The 18128-nt window shown below is 56.5% G+C and overlaps 2 protein-coding genes and 1 non-coding gene across 17 annotated transcripts; all 3 read right to left on the bottom strand.

The window, feature by feature from the left end:
• Positions 1-19: 19 nt before the first annotated feature.
• Positions 20-10195, bottom strand: Dmpk (dystrophia myotonica-protein kinase). 13 transcript variants are annotated; one of them, NM_001190490.2, is made up of 16 exons: positions 9687-9983; positions 7764-7855; positions 7426-7509; positions 7257-7352; positions 6800-6948; positions 6508-6601; positions 6141-6347; positions 5732-5840; positions 5577-5653; positions 4845-4930; positions 2801-2912; positions 1997-2160; positions 1805-1902; positions 1587-1633; positions 1209-1298; positions 20-891 (listed from the first exon to the last, which is right to left on the bottom strand). In NM_001190490.2, exons 1-16 carry the CDS (start codon positions 9844-9846, stop codon positions 739-741), a joined length of 1818 nt encoding a protein of 605 aa, NP_001177419.1. In that variant the 5' UTR covers positions 9847-9983; the 3' UTR covers positions 20-738. The 13 variants fall into 13 exon arrangements, 11 of the variants coding, with proteins under 11 accessions (NP_001177419.1, XP_006539579.1, XP_006539580.1 ...); XR_391041.3 differs by having other exon boundaries at positions 1209-1423; positions 5577-5840; positions 9687-10195; NR_126095.2 differs by having other exon boundaries at positions 1209-1423; positions 5592-5840.
• Mir3100 (microRNA 3100) lies at positions 6949-7013 on the bottom strand. Its single transcript, NR_037282.1, has one exon. It is a non-coding gene; the product is annotated as a microRNA 3100 (primary transcript).
• Positions 10196-11062: 867 nt separating the features above from the next.
• On the bottom strand, positions 11063-17729 carry Dmwd (dystrophia myotonica-containing WD repeat motif). 3 transcript variants are annotated; one of them, XM_006539524.4, is made up of 6 exons: positions 17390-17729; positions 17140-17317; positions 15604-15786; positions 12540-13799; positions 11848-11922; positions 11063-11565 (listed from the first exon to the last, which is right to left on the bottom strand). In XM_006539524.4, the coding sequence occupies exons 1-6, from the start codon at positions 17569-17571 to the stop codon at positions 11518-11520; spliced, it is 1926 nt and encodes a 641-aa protein (XP_006539587.1). In that variant the 5' UTR covers positions 17572-17729; the 3' UTR covers positions 11063-11517. The 3 variants fall into 3 exon arrangements, with proteins under 3 accessions (XP_006539587.1, NP_034188.2, NP_001361536.1); NM_010058.2 differs by having other exon boundaries at positions 11066-11565; positions 17140-17641; NM_001374607.1 differs by lacking the exon at positions 11848-11922 and having other exon boundaries at positions 11066-11565; positions 17140-17641.
• Positions 17730-18128: the final 399 nt, after the last annotated feature.

The following is an 18128-nucleotide window of genomic DNA, read 5'->3' as shown; positions in this document are numbered from 1 at the left end:
ACAGAGATATTGCGCGGGATTTAGGGCAGACCAGAAGTATTTTATTCGCAAGGGTCGGGAGTGGAGGTCGTAGGTGGGGACAGACAATAAATACCGAGGAATGTCGAGTCTCAATGCATCTAAAACGTGGGTCCCGGAGTCTGTCAGTGAGTCAGATAACAAGATCAATAAATACCCACACTGCTTTGGGGGAGGGGGGAGTGCAGCTGTGGCTCCGTTGTTAGAGTGCAGACGTGTACACGGGGAAGGAGTTGCAGCAACCCCCAGGAGTGAGGCTGTCCGAAGCCAAAGACTCCGTGTGTGCTGGCAGAGGTCTTGCTGATCCATCACTATGGGAATGGGATGTCCCTGGAAATAGGGGGCTCATGCTTATGGCTTGTAACTGATGGCTGGGAGAGTGAAAAAGTGAAATCGGATGAGCTGAGCAGTTTGCCCATCCACGTCGGGGCTGAGTAAAGCAAGGTCGGCGAATGCCCAGCTGCTGCAGCAGCGGTGGCTACCAGCTCTGCAGGAACCAGGGGTGCTGGGCACGAGCCCTGTTCCTCCCTCCCCGGCCGCCAGGTGGCAGGCCTGGATCACAGGAGCGGAGCTGGGTGGGGACCCAGGCTCACAGAAGTGTGGAGCGGAGCGGTGGGGGGGGGGGGGGGGCGCGATGGGCACAGAGACGCTTTGGGTCGCTCCCTGGTCGCTCGACCTTCCTAGGAGGCCTAAATGAAAGATGGCTTGGAGTCTTAGGGTTCAGGGGGCGAAGGTGGCTCCCGGGAAACACCAGACTGGGGTGAGACCGCCGGTATAGGCCACCAACCCAGTGCAGCCCAGTGTGGCGGCAGCAGCCAGAGCAGCGGCGAACAGGAGCAGGCAACGCGCCTCGGATAGGCCAGGCCTAGGGATCTGCAGGAGAGAAGGTTGGATTAGCACTAGGCTACAGGGGCCCACTGGCTCCTGGGAGCCGCCCAGCCTATACCCATAGATGGGCCTCTGAGCGCATCTCTGGTCCCCACAGCCCGCAGCTAAAGTTGGTCTGCTCGCAAGAAAGAGCTCCTGTTGGAACTCGTCATTGGCTACTTAGCAGCAGCCTGTGTTGATTGGCCGCCCGAATACCCCCCCTCCCTGCGGTGGGCCGAGCTCCACAGAGGCACAGCAAGCAGTGGTGACACTCAGTGGGCAGAGCTAGGCAGAGGCCCGTGGTGGGCGGACGTGGGACATACCCTGGCAGGGAGCAGCAGGTGACGGCGGTGCATGGGGCCTGGCCCCACCAGCGGGCACTGGCCCACAGCCACGGCCGGGGGGCCATCTAGCTGGAGAGAGAAGGGACAGGTGACCCGATCGGAGCCCAGCAGCAGGGCGAGAGGCAGTGCGGGAATCTAGTCGAGGCCAGAACGGGAGTATAGGGAGTTCCCTTGGGGAGGATTTGGCGAGAAGCCTGAAACGAGGGAGAGCTGGTAGATAGTGCATGCTGAATGGATGAGTGAAGGGCAGCTTTCTTCTGGAACCCCCAAGGAGAATGGACCCTAAACGTGGACGGGAGAAGGGCTGTGGGTAGCATATCTAAGATGGGGATCGGGGAGGGGAGAGAGGGGTCTTACATGGGAAGGTGGATCCGTGGCCCGGGGACTGGGGACCCCCGTGATGGCTGGAAGGAGAAGAGAGAGGTGTATGGAGTGTGGAGGATGGAGGAGAAAGGCAGTGGCGCGGCTGCGGTGCCCCAGCCTGGACTCCTCCCCTGCCCCGAGGGTTCACACACCCAACATGCCCCCCATCTCCACCCAGTGCCCCCTTGGCTGGAAGCAGGTGAGGGACTCGCCTGCGGCTCCTGGGGCCTGCAGCATCTCCATCCGTTCCTGTAGCTGCCGAACATGCGCCTCCAGGTCTCGGTTTCGGACCTCGGCCTCCTGTAGTTGGCTGGGAAAGATAGGGGAGTGAGCCGACCTATCGGTGAGGAGACTGCGAGGGTTGCTGCTCTCCTCTCCCCTCACCCCAGCACTGTGACCCTGACCTGGAGAAGTTCTGGTTGGCGGTCCGGATGGCCTCCAGCTCGCGGCTCAGGCTCTGCCGGGTGAGAACCTCTTCTTCCAGGGCTTCCTGGAGCTGCTGCAGCGTTACCGTGGTCTCTGCCTCAGCCACAGGGGCAGGGACAGCCACTAGGTCAGCCTCTTCAGCCTGTCGGTGGGGATCAGAGTTGGGACCTGGAGCTGGATCAGTCCCGTACTTCCCTCCCCCGTCCACCTCTCCCCATCCCTGGGTCCCTGGGGACAGTGTAGTCAACAGGGGAACTGAAGGGCTGAAGTCAGAAGTTTAGCGTGTTCCTCCCAGCTCCACAGTGCTTCAGACAACCCTGGCTTTACCCTTAGGCCTCCCCAGTTTGTGTCTTGTCACTTTCTGCAACCCCCCACTCCTCTTTCCAATGCTACCCACCTATCTGTGGCTTTTAAGAAACCAGCATCCCACCTGATGGCCTCTGAACTTTGTTCACCAAGTCTACCCCAGACTCCTCCAGGTGGTTGGCAGTCCCTCCCTCCCAGGCCCCGGTTGGTGTTGCTTTCTGACCCCACCCCCATGCCAGGAGAGCATCTACCTCTGAGCTATCCCTAGTTCTCTTCTTTGTTTTTTACTCCAAGACAGGATCTCATTACATAACGGGAGCAAGCCTTGAATTTGGGATTTTTCTGCCTGTGCCTCCTGACTACAGGATGTGCAGTTGGGCCAGTTGGGGACAGTGTCCTACTGAATTAACAGCCTGGCAGTTGGCACTGCAGGTACACCCACCCAGGAAGCTTTGCCCACCTCTCAGTCTACTCACCACTTGATCCGGTGGGGACACTGGGGGCTGCAAGTCAAGCCCTTGCAAGTCTGACACAGGCAACTGCAGGGCCTCTAGTTCCATAGGGGTGGGGTCCGGGACCTGATTGTCTCTGAGAAGAGGAAGAGGCTAGGGACTCCCTAGCCTGTGGGCACCAGGCCAGGCTCCTAGGCTAAAGCTAAAGGAGGTTCAGAGCAGAGAAGAGAGCAGACTGCCAGGGCCTCAGCACCTTGGCTGCCTTGCTGCCTGGCTGAGCGATAACTCCACAGAGGGTGGGCTGGGCCCAACCCGCTCTAAGGAGCATGGGATGCTGCTTGCAAATCATGAAACAAGTTGTCCTTCCCTGTGCAGGCCTGAGGCATGCCTGATGGTGGATACCTGTGTGAGTGAGCATCCTCTAAGTGTTCCCTGCTTCCCAGTTCACTCCTAAAAGCAGTCTCTTCATTTACATTTTTTGTGGCAATGGTAAATTTTTATTTACCCTCATAAATGCTAGATAAGTTCTCTTTATTGTTGAGACAGAGTTCCTCTATGCCAGCTCTGGGACTTATTTGTTGACCATCCTGGCCTCAAATTTGCAGTGATGCTCCAGCCTCAGCCTCCTCAATGGTGGGGTTATAGGGTTATATTGCCTAGCAATAGTGGGTGCTATTTATCTTTTGTTTCTTTAGACAGAGTCTCTTGTAGACCAGGCTAGCCTTAGATTACTGTATAGCCCAGGATGGCCTTGAATTTCTGATAATCTTGCCTCTACCTTCTAAGTGCTGGGATTACAGGTTTGTGGCACCACAGCCAGCATAACGGATGCTTTTTAAAGGCTTTATTGACTAGGCATGGTGGTACATGCCCATCAATCACAGCACTCGCAGGGCGGCTTAGACTATATTAAGGAGCTCCTGCCTCAAAAAACAAGACAGAAAACTTTTTAAAACTGAAAAGTTGTATTATTGTTATGTGCTCCAATTGTGTTCTTAAAATAAACTGTCACACTTCAGGTTTGTTTTTCTAAGATCCTGGATTCTATGGAGTGTCCTAGACCCGTTAATAGCAGGATTCTGCAAGGCTGAGTCTCAGATTCTTAGGTTATACAACTGGACTGGAATGTCACCAGGCAGGATGGCCAGAGCTATGAGATGGAGAGACCCAGTCTCAAAAAGCAAAACAAAAATAAACAAAGTGCATGTGTAGCTGCTTTCCTAGTCTTATGTCCACTTGACACAACAAGCTAGAGTCATCAAGTCATCAGAGAGGAGACAGCCTTCATGAAGAAAATGCCTCTACAGGGCAGGAGCACTGGCTGCTCTTCCAGAGGTCCTGAGTTCAATTCCCAGCAACCACATGGTGGCTCACAGCCATCTGTAATGGGATCTGATGCCCTCTTCTGGTGTGTCTGAGGACAGTGATAGTGGACTCACATACATAAAATAAATAAATAAGACCAGCCTGGTCTACAGAATGAATTCCAAGACAGCCAGAGCTACATAGAAAGACCCTGTCTCTAAAAGACTAAGAAAGAAAGAAAGAAAGAAAGAAAGAAAGAAAGAAAGAAAGAAAGAAAGAAAGAAAGAAAGGAAGGAAGGAAGGAAGGAAGGAAGGAAGGAAGGAAGGAAAGTGCCTCAAAAACTGAAGCTGCAGGCAAGCCTATCGGGCATTTTCATAACTAGTGATCATAGATGAGAGCTCAGCCCATTGTGAGTGGAGCCCTCACTGGCCTGGTGGTCCTGGGCTCTACAAGGAAACAGGCTGAGGAAGACATAAGGATCAAGTCAGTAAGCAGCTCCCCTCCATTGCCTCTGCATCAGCTCCACGTTCCTGCCCCGCTGTGAGTTCCTGTCCTGGCTTCCTTCAGTGATGGGCTCCCATGTGGAAACGTAAGCCCGATAAGCCTTTTCCTCCCCAGCTTGCTTTTAGTCAGGGTTCATCGCAGCAGCAGAAAGCCTAACTTAGACAGCTCCTAGGAATACTTGGTTTGAAGACTGAGCCTTCAATTGAGTGGCTGTGGTGGGCCTGCACACAGGCCCCAGCAGGGGGCAGTCGTGCTCACCTGAAGGCCATGCAGCAGTAGGAGTAGCCCACGAAGGGCAGGCGCACCCCAAGGGGCATGTCTTCCTGCATGTCTGACAGCGTCTCCTAGGAAGACAGACAGGGCTCTTGTGGCTAGCAGTTATCCGAGATGGCCCTTCGCCCCTCTATGTTCACGGCATAACTGCCCCCACTAACAAACTCCACCATTTTCTCTTCTATCTTGTTGCTTTCTATTGGGGCTCTGCCCACACCAGACTTCTCTCTGCAGGGCCTAGAGCTTGTTAAAATGCTGAGAGCACTCACCCGAGAAAGGATCTCCTGCATCCTTCTGGGCTCAGCTAGTCTCCTCCTCCAGGAAGCCCTCCAGCACTTTCCAGGCTGGGTCAAGAGCCCAGCCCCCTACAATCAATTTTAGTACTGCCAAGAGTGAGGCCTCACTCACTGTCTTTGGGACTGGTCACCTGTGTGTCCTCATACCTGAGTGGATACATAGCAGTGCTCTAGGATAATAATTTGGGACCCAGGAAGGTCAACACCCCCTTTTTTATTTTTCAAGGGAGGATCTCACTCCTGACTGGCCTAGAAGTCACTATGTAGACCAAGATGGCCTTGATTTACCAGAGAGCCACCTGCCTCTGCCTATGAAGTTCTACGATTAAAGGTATGCACCACCACACCTGGCCAATCACCCCAATTTTATGGAAGAGGCTAGGGAAGTCCCCTCAACGGATCAGGAACTGCAGGTACGTACCCCGCCCCCGCTCACCATGGCAGTGAGCCGGTCCTCCACCACATCGAAATTGCATGTGTCCGTGGCACCCTCGAAGTCTGGTGTAAAGGGGGGTACACTGTCTCGGAGACCCTCCCAATCAAGGCCAAAGAAGAAAGGATGTTTCTGGAAATCACCTGCCCCACCTCGACCTAGCCTTATCTCAGCAGGACACAGCAGCCCACGAATGAGGTCCTGAGCTTCCTCGGGGACAACTGTGTCTGCCAGCGGCAGCGACAAGTGTTCCTATTTAGAAAGAAAAGCAACAGTTAGCCCTGGGCTGCAGAGCTGGCTCTGTCGTTTCAGTGCACTGGCTGCTCTTGCAGAGTGATCAAGGTTCTGTTTCCCAGCACTCAGCATGGCAGCACACAATAGTCTGTGACTCCAGTTCCAGGGGATCCCATGCCCTCTGACCTTCGCACACCTACTCAGTGCACAGATATACATACACAGAAAACACACACATATAAATAAATATCTTTTAAAAAAGACAGTCTGGGAGCACAAGCCACTAAGTCAGCCCCCCTGCATGGTGCTTGTGCTCACCCTGTAGTGCACAATCTTGGCATATGTCTCGGCTGTGGAGTCCGCGTAGAAGGGGGTCTGCCCATAGAACATCTCATAGGCGAACACGCCCAGTGCCCACCAGTCACACTCTGGCCCGTAGCTGCCTGCCCCAGGCCCTCCACCAACGGCCTGCAGAATCTCAGGAGACAGGTAGTCCGGGGTGCCCACAGCCACCAGCGACCTCACCTGTGCCAATCAGACCTGAATGCTTAAAACCTTTCCCTTGACTGTCCAAATATGGTGCGCAGGACATCCCAGACCAAGCTCCCCTCCTGCTCCTCAACCCAGCCCCGCCCCCTAATCCGGTCCTTCACCAATGAGGAGAGTTTCGCCAGGCTCTTCTTACCATTCCATCAGGCTGCAGTTTGAGGCAGGAGCCGAAGTCTGCCAGGCGAATGTGCCCACATCGGTCCAGCAGAATGTTATCTGGTTTGATGTCCCTGTGCATAGAGAGAAGAGGGAAAGTGTGCTTTCTTGAAAACCTTCCCTCTTAGGGCCCGTCAGCTCGATCCACTTCCACCCCACCCAGGATTCTACAATTCTAGACCCCGATTCTGTCCCCAATGGGATCTGACCTTCAGGTACCCTTCCTTCCCACACAAATTCTGCTAACCCTCCAAGGGCCCCGCCACGCCCACCTGTGCACGTAGCCCAGCCGGTGCACGGAGTCTATGGCCATGACAATCTCGGCCAGGTAGAAGCGAGCCATCTCGGCGGGGATCCGCTCCCCAAACTTGCTCAGCAGCGTTAGCAGGTCCCCGCCCACGTAGTATTCCATGACCAGGTACTGGGAGCGGGTGTGTCACAGGGGTTTGGTAGCCCCCAAGACTCCCAAAGACACCCCGTTCCCAAGCACAGAGGACCCCCGCACAGTGAGAGAGCGCCCCATCCAAAGGCCAAACCAGATATCACTCCTGTCTCAAGGAAGGTCTCTCCTATACTTGAGACACAATCCTACCCCCGTCCCCCATCCCCTGTGTGTGTCCCCCCCACCCCCACCCCCCCGATCTACAGCAGCTTCTCCCTTCTCCAGCCTTCTTGACTTGGGGCGATGTAACTGTCACTCTTTCCTAGTCACCTGAACCCGGAGCTTACCAGGTAGTTCTCATCCTGGAAGGCAAAGTGCAGCTGTGTGATCCAGCGCCGGTCCCCTTTCACTAATACATCCCTTTCTTCCCGGAAGCACGACACCTGTGAGGTAGGAGAGAAGCTACAGGAGGTGAGTTGGAGAGATGAGGGCGCTGCCCTAATCCCTGGCCCTCACCTCGCCTCTCTTCAGCATGTCCCACTTATTCATAATCTTCATGGCATACACTTGGCCCGTCTGTTTCATCTTCACCACCGCTACCTAAATACGGAACCGAGATGACAGCAAGAGGTGGCAGGGAAAACCAGCAAGGCTCACCCAGACAGGACTCCACCCTTATCTCCACCCAACCTTAGCCCCGCCCTCACGTGCACACCGCCCACTGACCACAAGCTCCGCCCCCACCCCTCCAGCCTTAAATTCAAGCTCATTCATCAATTTTTAAGGCTCTGCCCCAGCTGTTATGCCCCACCCACATCAAGTAAAGTTCCATTCCCAGGCCACTGAAGACTCACCTCGCTGAACGCCCCACGCCCGATCACCTTCAAAATCTCAAAATCATCCCTCTGCAGTCGGACCTCCTTAAGCCTTGCTGCAATGGGCTCCACTGGGCGGGGGTGGGGGAAGAAGAACCAAGGGTCATCAGAACACTAGCGGTAAGGGTAGTGACTTTATAGCCTCCTTCCTTCTGCCCCTTAAATCGGCTTTAGGATTCTGCTTTCAAAACCTCTGTGATGTTTGTGGGACCCAGAACTGCCTGTTTCCACAGGGTTGCAGGGCAGAAAGGGAGGCAGTGGGAGAAGCTGGCGCATCAGGCCTTTCACTCCCATGTGATGATCAGGGTGCTAAGTCAGGTCACCCGGGGCTCTCACTTAATGTCTCGGGCCACAACCTCGAACTGGAGCTGTGTCAGCACAGCCAGCACGAAGAAGAAGTGGGGGAGGGTCACTGCCCTCCAGCATCCTGGACACTGTTGGAAGGGCTTTCTTGGTTTCCAAAGGGTGAAGGAGAGTCTTCTTATAACCAAAGCTCCAGGGTATAAGGTCCTGTGCTAGGGTGGTTCAGCCAGAGGGGAGAGCAGCTAGGTCTGAGGCTGGCGACTGGGGGTGCGGGGTGGGCAGAGGGAGGTCAGATCTCCCTTAGGGAAGTTCTAAGGCCGGGGAGTAAGGATGGAGGAGGGACGTGTGGGGAAGCGGGGAGATGGGGTCACAGAGAAGAAAGGGGTTTGGGAAAGTGGGCAGCCGGGGAAGATACAGCTAGGGCCAAGGCTGGGGGGTGGGGAGGAGGAGAGAGCCAAGGCGTTGAGCCCTTTTAAGGCAGCGGGAACCCAGGCCCCCTCCCCCGCCCAGGCCTGGCAGGGGAGGGGCCCACAGGATGCTGCTCAGGCCACAAAAGGACTGCTCCTTCCCAGAGGGTCAGACCCCCTGCCCCCACCCCAGTTCTCAGTTTACCCTGCCAGCCCAAACCCCATCCTTCAAAAGAAAGGTTGAGGGAGACACTAAAGACTGGAGAGGAGAAAAAGTCTTTCACAGGCTTAGCAGTCTAACCGATGGCCTCAACCTTTCCATCTGTGAAACGGGGGAGGAGGGGAGAATGCACTAGGGTCACACACATGGGCAGACAGCCAAGAATCAAGACCTGGACCCTTAATAATAGGCACAGAGCAACAAAACAGGTCGTTACTTGTAAGGAAGCTGGGGTAAGCTGGAGCTTTGGCTCAATGTTGGGCAGGAGCAGATAAGGCTCCAAGCTTGTCCACTAGGCCTGAGAAGACCTCTGGGGAAGGGCATTTAAGTCAGCAGAGGAATTAGAGGTCTTGAGCTAGAACCACAAAAGCAGATGAGAAGCCAGGAGGGATGACCAATCTGGCCCACAAAGGCTGGGCGGGATCAGAGTGCTAGGGATGGGCACACTCAGAAGCTGAAGTTGTTCCTTCCTCTTAATTTGGGGAACAGAAAGGGTGCTCGGTGGCGCCTGTCTGCCGGGCTGGTTCTCCCCCAGGGCCTCTGTGAGTCACAGTGCCCTCATAGCTCCTGGACACCTGTCAGGGCAGCTGGGGAGGCAGACGCCAAACACCTGCCTATGGGCCACACCCTGGCAGCTGCCCCACGCTGTCCCTCCCCACACTCTGGGAAACTGGGGAGGGCTATGAAGCCAGTTTGAGGAGCCAAGGGTCCTAAAAGAGAAAGCTGCCAGGTCCTAGTGTGGGTGCTGAGATAGCAGGAGGCTATGCCCACCCCAGCCTGCACTGGCTGAGTCATAGGTGGCCTCACTGACCCTGGTGCCTCACCAGGGGAGCTTGGGGTCAGGTCATGAGCTCTGCTTGGCTCCCTTACAAAAAGCCCTTTCCAGGCCCTCCTGCCCCTCCATAGCCCATTCTTGCCCTGTAGACCCACCTCTGCCTTGCACCCAACCCCAGGCTTCCTATCCATACTCACCCCACTGCAAGAAGTCGGCCACATACTTGTCCTGGGCTAGGTGAGAGGCACCCAGCTCCTGGTGGACGCCCAGGAGAAGGTCGAGCAGGGGCTCCAGTCCCAGGAAGCCTGGGTCCAGCACCAGCTGCTGGAGCTGCCTCAGCCGCACTTCGGCTGACATGTTGGGCAGGCAACACCATGGCCCCTCCCCGGGCCGGAGCTCGGGGTCTTCCCGTCACAGGGCCTGGCTGCCCCTGTCCAGGCCCCAGAACCCTAGCTGCATGTCTGCCCGTCCCTGACTATCCCTTGGGTCTCTCTGGCCAGTTCTATGCTTAAGGCCTCCTCCTCTTTTCTCCACCCCTTGGCCCAGCCCCCCTCCCGCCTCCCAGTTTTTAACCCCTCCTGAGCCAACACCCCAACTCCCTTCTTCCAGGGCCCCTCAAAACTCTTCAGAGCCCAATGTCAGGGGACAGAGTAATACTCCAGGGTTGCCCCCCCCCATTGACTCTACCCACCCATAAAGAGAGCACAGGGAGTTACAGGTGGGAGGTGTCAGTGCCCAGGAGAGCCAGTCTATAGACTCAGAGCTGGGAGGGGTTGGGGGAAAGGGCTGATGCCTGGGCAACAGGGGGTGAGGGGGTAGTGGGGGGGGCAAAGGCCAGGGGCAGCTTCTTCGTGACTCAGCAATGGATTCCGACTTTGGGACAGTTAAATTTAGCCCCTGTGCCTGCTGTATTACCCGCCCCCCCATTTTTTGGCAGGAGGTAGAAGGAAGATCAGGAGAGAGTTTGCTCAGCCGCCAGGGCCAGGGGTGACCTGCTGGCCCCAGCCTGGGGGAGGCAAGTGGTGGATCCAGGCCCTCCTTAAGCAAAAGAGAACCCCAAAATAGCTCCTTGGCCACAGGCCGGGGCAGCCACATTCCTGCCTGGGCTAGGATTAGAGACAGAAACATTTTAGGGGTTGAGGGCGGAGCTGCCTGGACAGCAAGCCAGGCGACAAGTTAGCTTCTTTCTAGGGTGGCCAGTTCTCTGGGGAGGAAATCATGACCTCCAGCTGGCACTAGATGGCCAGTCATAAATGGGCCAGGGGCAGCAGACTGCAAAGGCATGTTCAGAGGAGGCAGGGAGTGCAGTCAATTCCAGCATCCTCCTCTCCCCAAGGAGAGCATGCTTGGATAGTCCTGGTGTTTAAAACAAGTTTCAAACATCTCCAAGGACCTAGTAGGAAGGCCATCTCAGCCTCTTGACTTTGGGGGTCGAGACTCATCTTTCAGAGGGCTCTCTGCTCGGGGCTAGGGATGGGGAAACAGCTAAGATTGGGCTTCCTTTGGTCAGAGCACAGCTTGGAGGCCAAGTACTGCAACCCCCACCCTACCCTGCCCCAGGGAACAGAAACACTGTGCAAACAAGGACTTTAGTATAAATAAGAGGTCCAGGGGAACAAGGAGGGCCCTCAGGGCTTCCATAATTTAACACTTTCAAAATCACAGACCATAGCAAGGGGTGGAGTTTGGGCAGGAGTGGGGATGGCCCCTGCCCTGCCCTCTCACCCAGGGGTACTGTGGGCTAAGTCTCTCCCAGGAGTGAACAGTCACATGCTGGGACAGGGATATGGTTAACACTGATGTTTCAGAGAACAGGTCATTGTACTTGGCAGTGGGTGGAGGACAGGGCCAAGGCCACACAGGACACTACATCCCCATGGCTGGGCCAACCTAGGGGACCCCCAGTATGTGTGCAGCGTGGGGCTTGGAGCAGTCCTTCCATCATGATTAGTCTTGTTAATACAGTGATTCTTGAGGTCAGCGGGGAGGGTTATGGCTAGGAGGCCGGGAACATGGGACATCCACATTTCACACCACAGTGCCACTGGGGGAGCTGCCTGGTTGGGAGGAGATGCCCTGGGGAGAACAAGAGGAGAAAGGTGGATTAGACAGCACCTGGGCTTCTGCCAGAACCCGGAGAAGGAGCCACCCAAAGGCCTTGGAGCTGCTGCCCCAGCTGGGATCTGCCCCCCAGGCCTAAAGCTGCTGTCCTAGCTAGGAACAAACAGCTCGGCCGTCTCCACTGACCCAGAGTAGCACTTCCACAGTAATGTGGCCCCAGGTGTCCTGGGCATACAGGGGACGACAGTGGAGAGAAAAGAAACTGGGGTCCACTTGCAGCTTCAGGGGTTGTCCTACCTCTACAACTGACTTGCTGGGTGACCTGGGCCAACTTGCTTGCCCTGCCTGGGCCTCGGTCTCCTCGTCTGTGAACTAGGGAGACAGAGGGGTGTCTGTGAGAACTCAGTCAACTCCCGCAGCCCTACTAGCCTGGCAGTGGCTCTGCAACTGCCTGACGTTCTAAGGCTTCTGGACTCTAGCCTTCCAAAGCAAGGGACTGAAGGACTGAGGGCAGAGTAGGGTCCTAGACACTGAGACCACATGCTCAAGCCTGACCAGGTGACAGGCCTGCACCTCACCAACTAAGAGCACAGCCACTGCACAGCCCATCTGTGAGACCCAATGACCAGGACCACACAGCAGCAAGAGGAAGTGCAGGCCTGGACCCTGGCTAATTCCCATCCAGGCCTTCAGCAGCTGGCTCAGAAACAGTGTCTAAGAGGCAGGCCAGAAGTGGGCCCCCAGCTCAATCACATCCCTAGACCTGAATAAAGTTTCACCATCTACACTTCAGATTTCCTATAAACACAGGTTCTGCCTTGAGTGTGAAGTACTAAGGATGAGCCATATGGGCCAGCAGAGGCTCTAAAGACGTTAGCTGTGGTTCCCCCCATTCTGTCTCCTATACCTGACCTTTCTGCTGACGGATAACTGGCATCCGGTAGGGACAGAACTGGTGCCCCTCAGCGCTTGGGCAGGTGCGGACTCACCGCCTTGCCTGGCCGGGCCCAGGTGCAGATGAGGCCCTCTTGGCAGGCAGTGATGATACAATCCTCCAGGAACAGTAGCACGGTCAGGCGTTCCTGAGCAATCTTCTTGCACACGAGAGGCTCCAGCAGTGGCACCTCATGGATCCGAGGGCACAGTGCCGTGCCCAGCACCTTAGCTGGGTCCAATCGGCTTCGGGGGGCAGGACCACTGAGCTTGTCATTGCTGCTATTGCCCCCACTGCCACCGCGGCTGATGTTTCCCAGGCTATGGTAGCGTTTGTGTTCCTTCTCAGCTCCCCGGTCCCGCCGCTCCTGCAGGGTCAGTGTGGCAAAGCGGCCAATGCTGAATGGTATGCCAGGCTCCATCGATGCACTAGGCCCACCAGCCTTGCCACCACCAGCTGGGTGTGGGAGACTGTTGGAACGAGACAGGGAGCGGGGCAGGGGGCCTGCACCTGTCTCTCCGGCCCGAGAACTACCAGAAGCTGGTGGGGTGGCACCAGGTGTGCCCGGAAGGGTGCGGGTACGGGCCAGAGACGGATGAGGGGAGAGCACATCTTCTGTGAGGTCCCACAGGCAGAACTGTGTGTCCTGGCCAGCTGAGCCAAAGCGGTACGTGATGGAGCCAGCCTTGGGCAGTGGGGACACTGGGGCTCCTGTGTCTGAGCTGGTGACTTCAGGCTCCTCCTCTTCACCACTGGGATCTCCATCAGCACTGGCTGACGCCGCCTCCTCTGCGCGAGTGGTGTAGGGATCAAAGGCTACAGCGTTGACCCAGGACTTGTGGCCATGGCCTCGAGCCACCACACGACCCTCCGTGAAGGACCACACAGTGACTAAGTCATCTTCCCCTCCTGTCACCACGTAGCGGCCATCAGGGCTCCAGCACACACACAGCAGACCCCCAAAGTAGCTCTTCATGAGCCCACGCAGAAGCATGCTGTCAAAGTGGAAGACACGCAGGCAGCCATCCTGGCTGACACAGGCTAAGTGTCGGCCATCAGGTGAGAATGCAAACTCATTGAGGGGCCCCTCACCCACTGCCCACTTGGCTAGTGGATTGCGGGGTGCCTTGCTTTTGGCTGCATAGACAGCAAAGCCCTCACCCTGTTTCAGCAGACTATACTGGGGTGGGGTGGAGGTGCAGGGGTGACTGACGTTGTAGAGGTACAGGTGGCCACTGGCGTGAGAAGCAAGGAACAGACTCTCTGACTCAGGCAGCCACTTCAAATATGTCACCTTGGTCTTGTCAATCAGCCGCTGCAAAGGGAACACCAGGGTGGGGTTGGGAAGTGGTGAGTACTCCTGACAGGCCACATCTTATCCTGGACCCCAGCTCTCCCACTGACTGAGACAGAAGGCAGGTGGCACAGGGATACTGGGAAGGGCTGCCAGTGAAGAGCTCCATGGAGCCTCCATTATCCTCCACCCACTTAACTGTGGCTCTGTCTTCACTGCCAGCTGAAAGACAAGAACTTCAACTCCAGAACACCAGGGTCCCCTGAGGAAGGATCCTCATCACTAGTCTGGCCCCCAGCAGCTGAAACAACACTCAGAGGACATGCCCAAGCAATGTCCCTGCACAAACTGATGGCAACCTCACCCTATCAGCCACGTCAAAACCCTCCAAGCCTCTCTCCTCTGCCCACAATGAAGTCAAAGCTTTCAACAAAAGCCATGGGCTTCCAGAGCCAAGTGCTCACAGCCCAGGCCACTCTCACCACCCACAATGCCTCACTGCTGGCCCCAGACACATACAGCTGCCTCTCACCCCCCACCCCCACCCCACCCCCCCGTCCGCGGCCTGAGAGTCGGCTTGAGGCAGCCACTGTGATGACCCAACTTCTCTGGGACCAAGAAGTGGGACCAAGCTGCTTACTTGCTCAAAGCTGATAAAACCACCAGGCCTGCAATTGTCTCTACCCTACGGCTCAGGCACAGCCGCAGCTGGGTGTGCAAGGCTACTCCTCAGACTGCTACTGAAGAGGAGGGCACCGTCCTTCCTACAGCTTTCCAGGACAATCAGAGCCAGCACCTCCTGCTCTTTCTCAGAATACATCTTCTGTCTTCTCTCCCTCAACTGCTACCCTGGCAACATGGCCCAACGGCTGTCCTGTTTCGTGGAATTTATCTAAGATGTTCCTTCTATTCTGTAGCCCAGGCAGACCTTGAACTTTTGGTCTTCCTGCCTCAGCCTCCCAAATAGTTGTGATAACAGACCAGTGATCTGAGGCCCAGTCCTTTCTCCCCTTGAATGTCCTTCCCTGGAGGTTTCTTTGCCTCCTTTTGGCTTCACTTCAAACGCCAGCCCCTCCATGGCTGGCAGGCCGCAAGCAGGACACCTGGTGAATCTGTGTGACATGCTGCCTGCCTCAAGAGAGTGGCAGGGGCAGGCCTTCTGCCTGCTCACTGAGCTATCACTGGTCTGCAAGGAGGGTCCACTGCTGTGAACGGGTGCCTGAGTTTCTAATCCACTCACTGCTCTGCTTCTCCACTCCCTTCAGCCACTTGCTTATTTTGAAAACATTTGTGGGTCACCTCCCCTGGACCAGTGACTGTAGACAGAGCACAAGGCCCTCCCTGCTGCTTGCTGAGCTGTCCTGGCTCCTTTGAAGCCAGGCTAGCAAATCCTTGTGAATGAGCTTAAAGCCCTGTGAGAAGGGGACACAAGTCCTACTTTGCAGAAGAAAACTAAGGCTCAGTGAACAAATCACTTTCCCAAAACCACATAGTGAGTCCAAAGAGCCCAGAATTTGAAGCTAGCAAGAATATCAAAAATCATCCCAAGTGGCTATGAGCCTCAGTCTTCTCATCTGTGAGATGGGCACCATACTTTCTTATCCATCAGTGGATGAGAACCCAAACAGTAAAGCATTCTTCCAACATAGGGCTGGCACAGCAGAAAACTGGGAAATAGTAAGCACAATGGCACATCAGTAGCTGTCTGTCACTTGTCCCCTCTCCCTCCTCCTGCCCCTTTCAAGCCTATTCTGTTTCCAGGCAGCTTAGTGCAGGCAGGGGTGGGTAGGTAGGTGAGAAGGGGAGGGCTCGCGTGCTTAGTCACCTCTTCATTGAATAGCTTGCTGGTGTCTTTCTTGATGAGGTCCAGATACTGCACCTGGCCGGCAGAGAAGCCCACCAGCAGGGAAATGGTCTCTGTGGCAGCTGTGAACTGGTTGAAGTCGTGGCAGGTGGGCTGGGTCCCCTTGTAGATCCGCTTGTCGATGGGCTTGTTGAGATCGATGGACTTGAACCGCGGGAGGAGACGAGTTAACCGGTTAGAGCAGGAGAGGAAGGAAGAGGAGCTGAGGTCAGGGGAAACCGCTAAGAGGAAGCAGGGTTAACCTCAAGGGAAGTGGGGAGTGGGGTGGAGAGGAGCAGGCAACCACAGGCCGGGAGGGAGGGGACTCAAACCCAGGACGGCACACACAAGCTCACATGCACACGATCACACAGCGCCCAGTGAAGACCTCAGAGCCTGTCTTTCCAGCTGTAATTCGGGGACACTTGCCCACAGCATCAGGGATCAGAGTCCCCTGGGCCTGGAGCTGACTCTCCCCCAGTTTTCCCAGCCTCCGTCACAGTAGCAACTCCAGTAGGACAATAGTCTAAGACCTCCCAGACCCAAGGATGCAAAAATCCCCAAATTTAGGATTTCCGTCATCTTTTCCCTGTATGTACACATAGTATACGCCTGCGTGGTTGTTGTGTGTTGTGTAGAGATGTAGAGGTCAGAGGTCAACATCGGGCATCTCTCTCCCTGGCTTTGCATCTTACATTTGACACAGGGTCTCTCAGTGAACCCGGAGCTCACCAGTTCAACTAGACTGGCTGCCATGAGGCCAGAGGATCCTCCTACCTCGGCAGCCTTGACATGGGATCCTGGGATCCATCGCCAAAGCCTCATTTCCTTCAGCCTGGAGCCCCTAAACTCCAGGACATCTGCTGTGGTTCAGCCAGCCATCAGTCACTACAGTCCCTCATTATCACCACTGGATTCTCCGGATCCCCATCTCTCTGTCTCCCCCACTTCCTCACGTCACCCCTCTTCTAGGATTGCTTTACAGATATCTGTCACACCTGGGGATGTCCCCTGCCAGGAACCCCCATCAATTCAGAGCTCCCATCATTTTGCCAAACCCCCTTCATTTCTTCCAAAGCCATTAGACACCATATTCTTTAGGAGCTCCTTCACCTGTTGCTTTGCTCGTCGACCCCTAAGCCACACCTCGGCTCCTTACAAATCCCGTCAGCCCTGGGTATGGCAAGTCTTAAGACTCCCTCCAACAGGCCCAGAAGGCAGGATGCATTTCTCCGTTCTCCATCCCCTGGGCCTGTATCCTCTTAGGATTCCCCAAAGCCCACAGAATATCTGTCACCTCCGTGACCCCCCTCCCCCATTTCCTCCCAGAAGCGCCATCACGTCCTGAACACTCACCACCGGAGAGAACCTCCCCACGCAAAGATTCCCCTGCAACCTCTCAGGACTCCATTAGCTCCAGGATCCAGGCTCCCCTGGGATGCCCAACCTCGGGGCCTTCTGTCACTCTGGGACCCCAGCGCTCTCGGCACCGGAGTCCCCAGCAAGCAGAGCACTCACCCGCTGGCTCCCGCTGCGGCAGCAGCCGGGGTAGAAATAAAGCTCCCGGCCCAGGTTGAAGCAGACGCGGTCTCCTCCCGCGCCCAGTCCGGAGGGCGTGGAGGGCGGCTCCCCAGCGCCATCCGGGTCGCCTAGGCGCACCAGGCTGAGGCGGACGGCGGGCAGCGCGGGCCCGGGCCCGGGGCCGGCGGGCGGCGGGGACGACGCGGGACCCGCGGCGCCGGGCCCGGAGGCTGCGGCGGGCCCGGGCGGGGGCTGAGTGGGCTGAGGCGGCGCCGGGGTCTGAGCGGAGGTCGGGCCCGACCTGCGCGTCGCGTCGCCGGGGAGCAGCTTGTAGAAGCCCTCGCGGGTGCGAAACTGCGACTTGATCTCCGCGCAGTCGCCCATGGCGGCGCTGGGGCCCGGGCCGCCCTCCGCGCCGCCCGCCGCCATCTTGGCCGCCCCCCGGGCCGCACCGCAGCCCGACCGCCCACCGCCAGACCCCCCAGCCGGAAGTTGAGGGGCTAGCACCGGAAGGGGTAGGGTCGTCGTCCGGGTGACGCCTCTACGATTGGCACCCAGAGCCGGAGGCGGGAGAAGCCGAGACAGTTGCTGAGGTAACGGTTCTGGGGCTGTGGGCGGAGGCAATATGTGGGTGTGGTCAACGCGACAGACCCTCGCGTTTGGTTGGCTACGAGGTGTGACTGTTGGGAACGCCCCTAGACCCTAACAACAGCGCCCTGGGAACCGTTTGCCCAGCAACGGAGAAGCCTCAAAGCCTATTCAGAAGCCTCGTGTTGTTACAGCTGACTCCGGGCGATTCTTGGTTTTGTTTTTTAAATAATAAAAAAAAAATGCATTTATTTTTGCGTGTATTTGTGCGTGAACGAGCATGTAGAGGTCAGAGGGAGCCAAGTGCCTTCCTCCATGTGGATCCTAAAGATGGAGCTTAGGTCTTCAAGCTACCTACCTGGCAGCAAGTGCCATTACCCGCCGATCCATCTCACTGA

Source organism: Mus musculus, chromosome 7, assembly GCF_000001635.26.
Source record: "Mus musculus strain C57BL/6J chromosome 7, GRCm38.p6 C57BL/6J".
In the NCBI taxonomy this organism is placed as follows: domain Eukaryota; kingdom Metazoa; phylum Chordata; class Mammalia; order Rodentia; family Muridae; genus Mus; species Mus musculus.
This window is presented reverse-complemented; position numbering and strand designations above follow the sequence as displayed.

Bases quoted from the DNA above. Each gene is read 5' to 3' on its own strand.
- Dmpk (XM_006539516.4), bottom strand. From the start codon at position 9,846: ATGTCAGCCGAAGTGCGGCTGAGGCAGCTCCAGCAGCTGGTGCTGGAC. The intron at 4,931-5,576 runs GTACGTACCTGC...CTGTCTTCCTAG, and splicing joins CCATGGTGAGCGGGGGCGGG to GAGACGCTGTCAGACATGCA. The intron at 1,634-1,804 runs GCGAGTCCCTCA...TTCTCCTTCCAG, and splicing joins GCAGGCCCCAGGAGCCGCAG to CCATCACGGGGGTCCCCAGT.
- Dmwd (NM_010058.2), bottom strand. From the start codon at position 17,571: ATGGCGGCGGGCGGCGCGGAGGGCGGCCCGGGCCCCAGCGCCGCCATG. The intron at 11,923-12,539 runs GTGAGTCCGCAC...CTGTCTCCCTAG, and splicing joins GGGCCCGGCCAGGCAAGGCG to TTCACAGACGAGGAGACCGA. The intron at 11,566-11,847 runs GTAGGACAACCC...TGTTCTCCCCAG, and splicing joins CCAGCAAGTCAGTTGTAGAG to GGCATCTCCTCCCAACCAGG.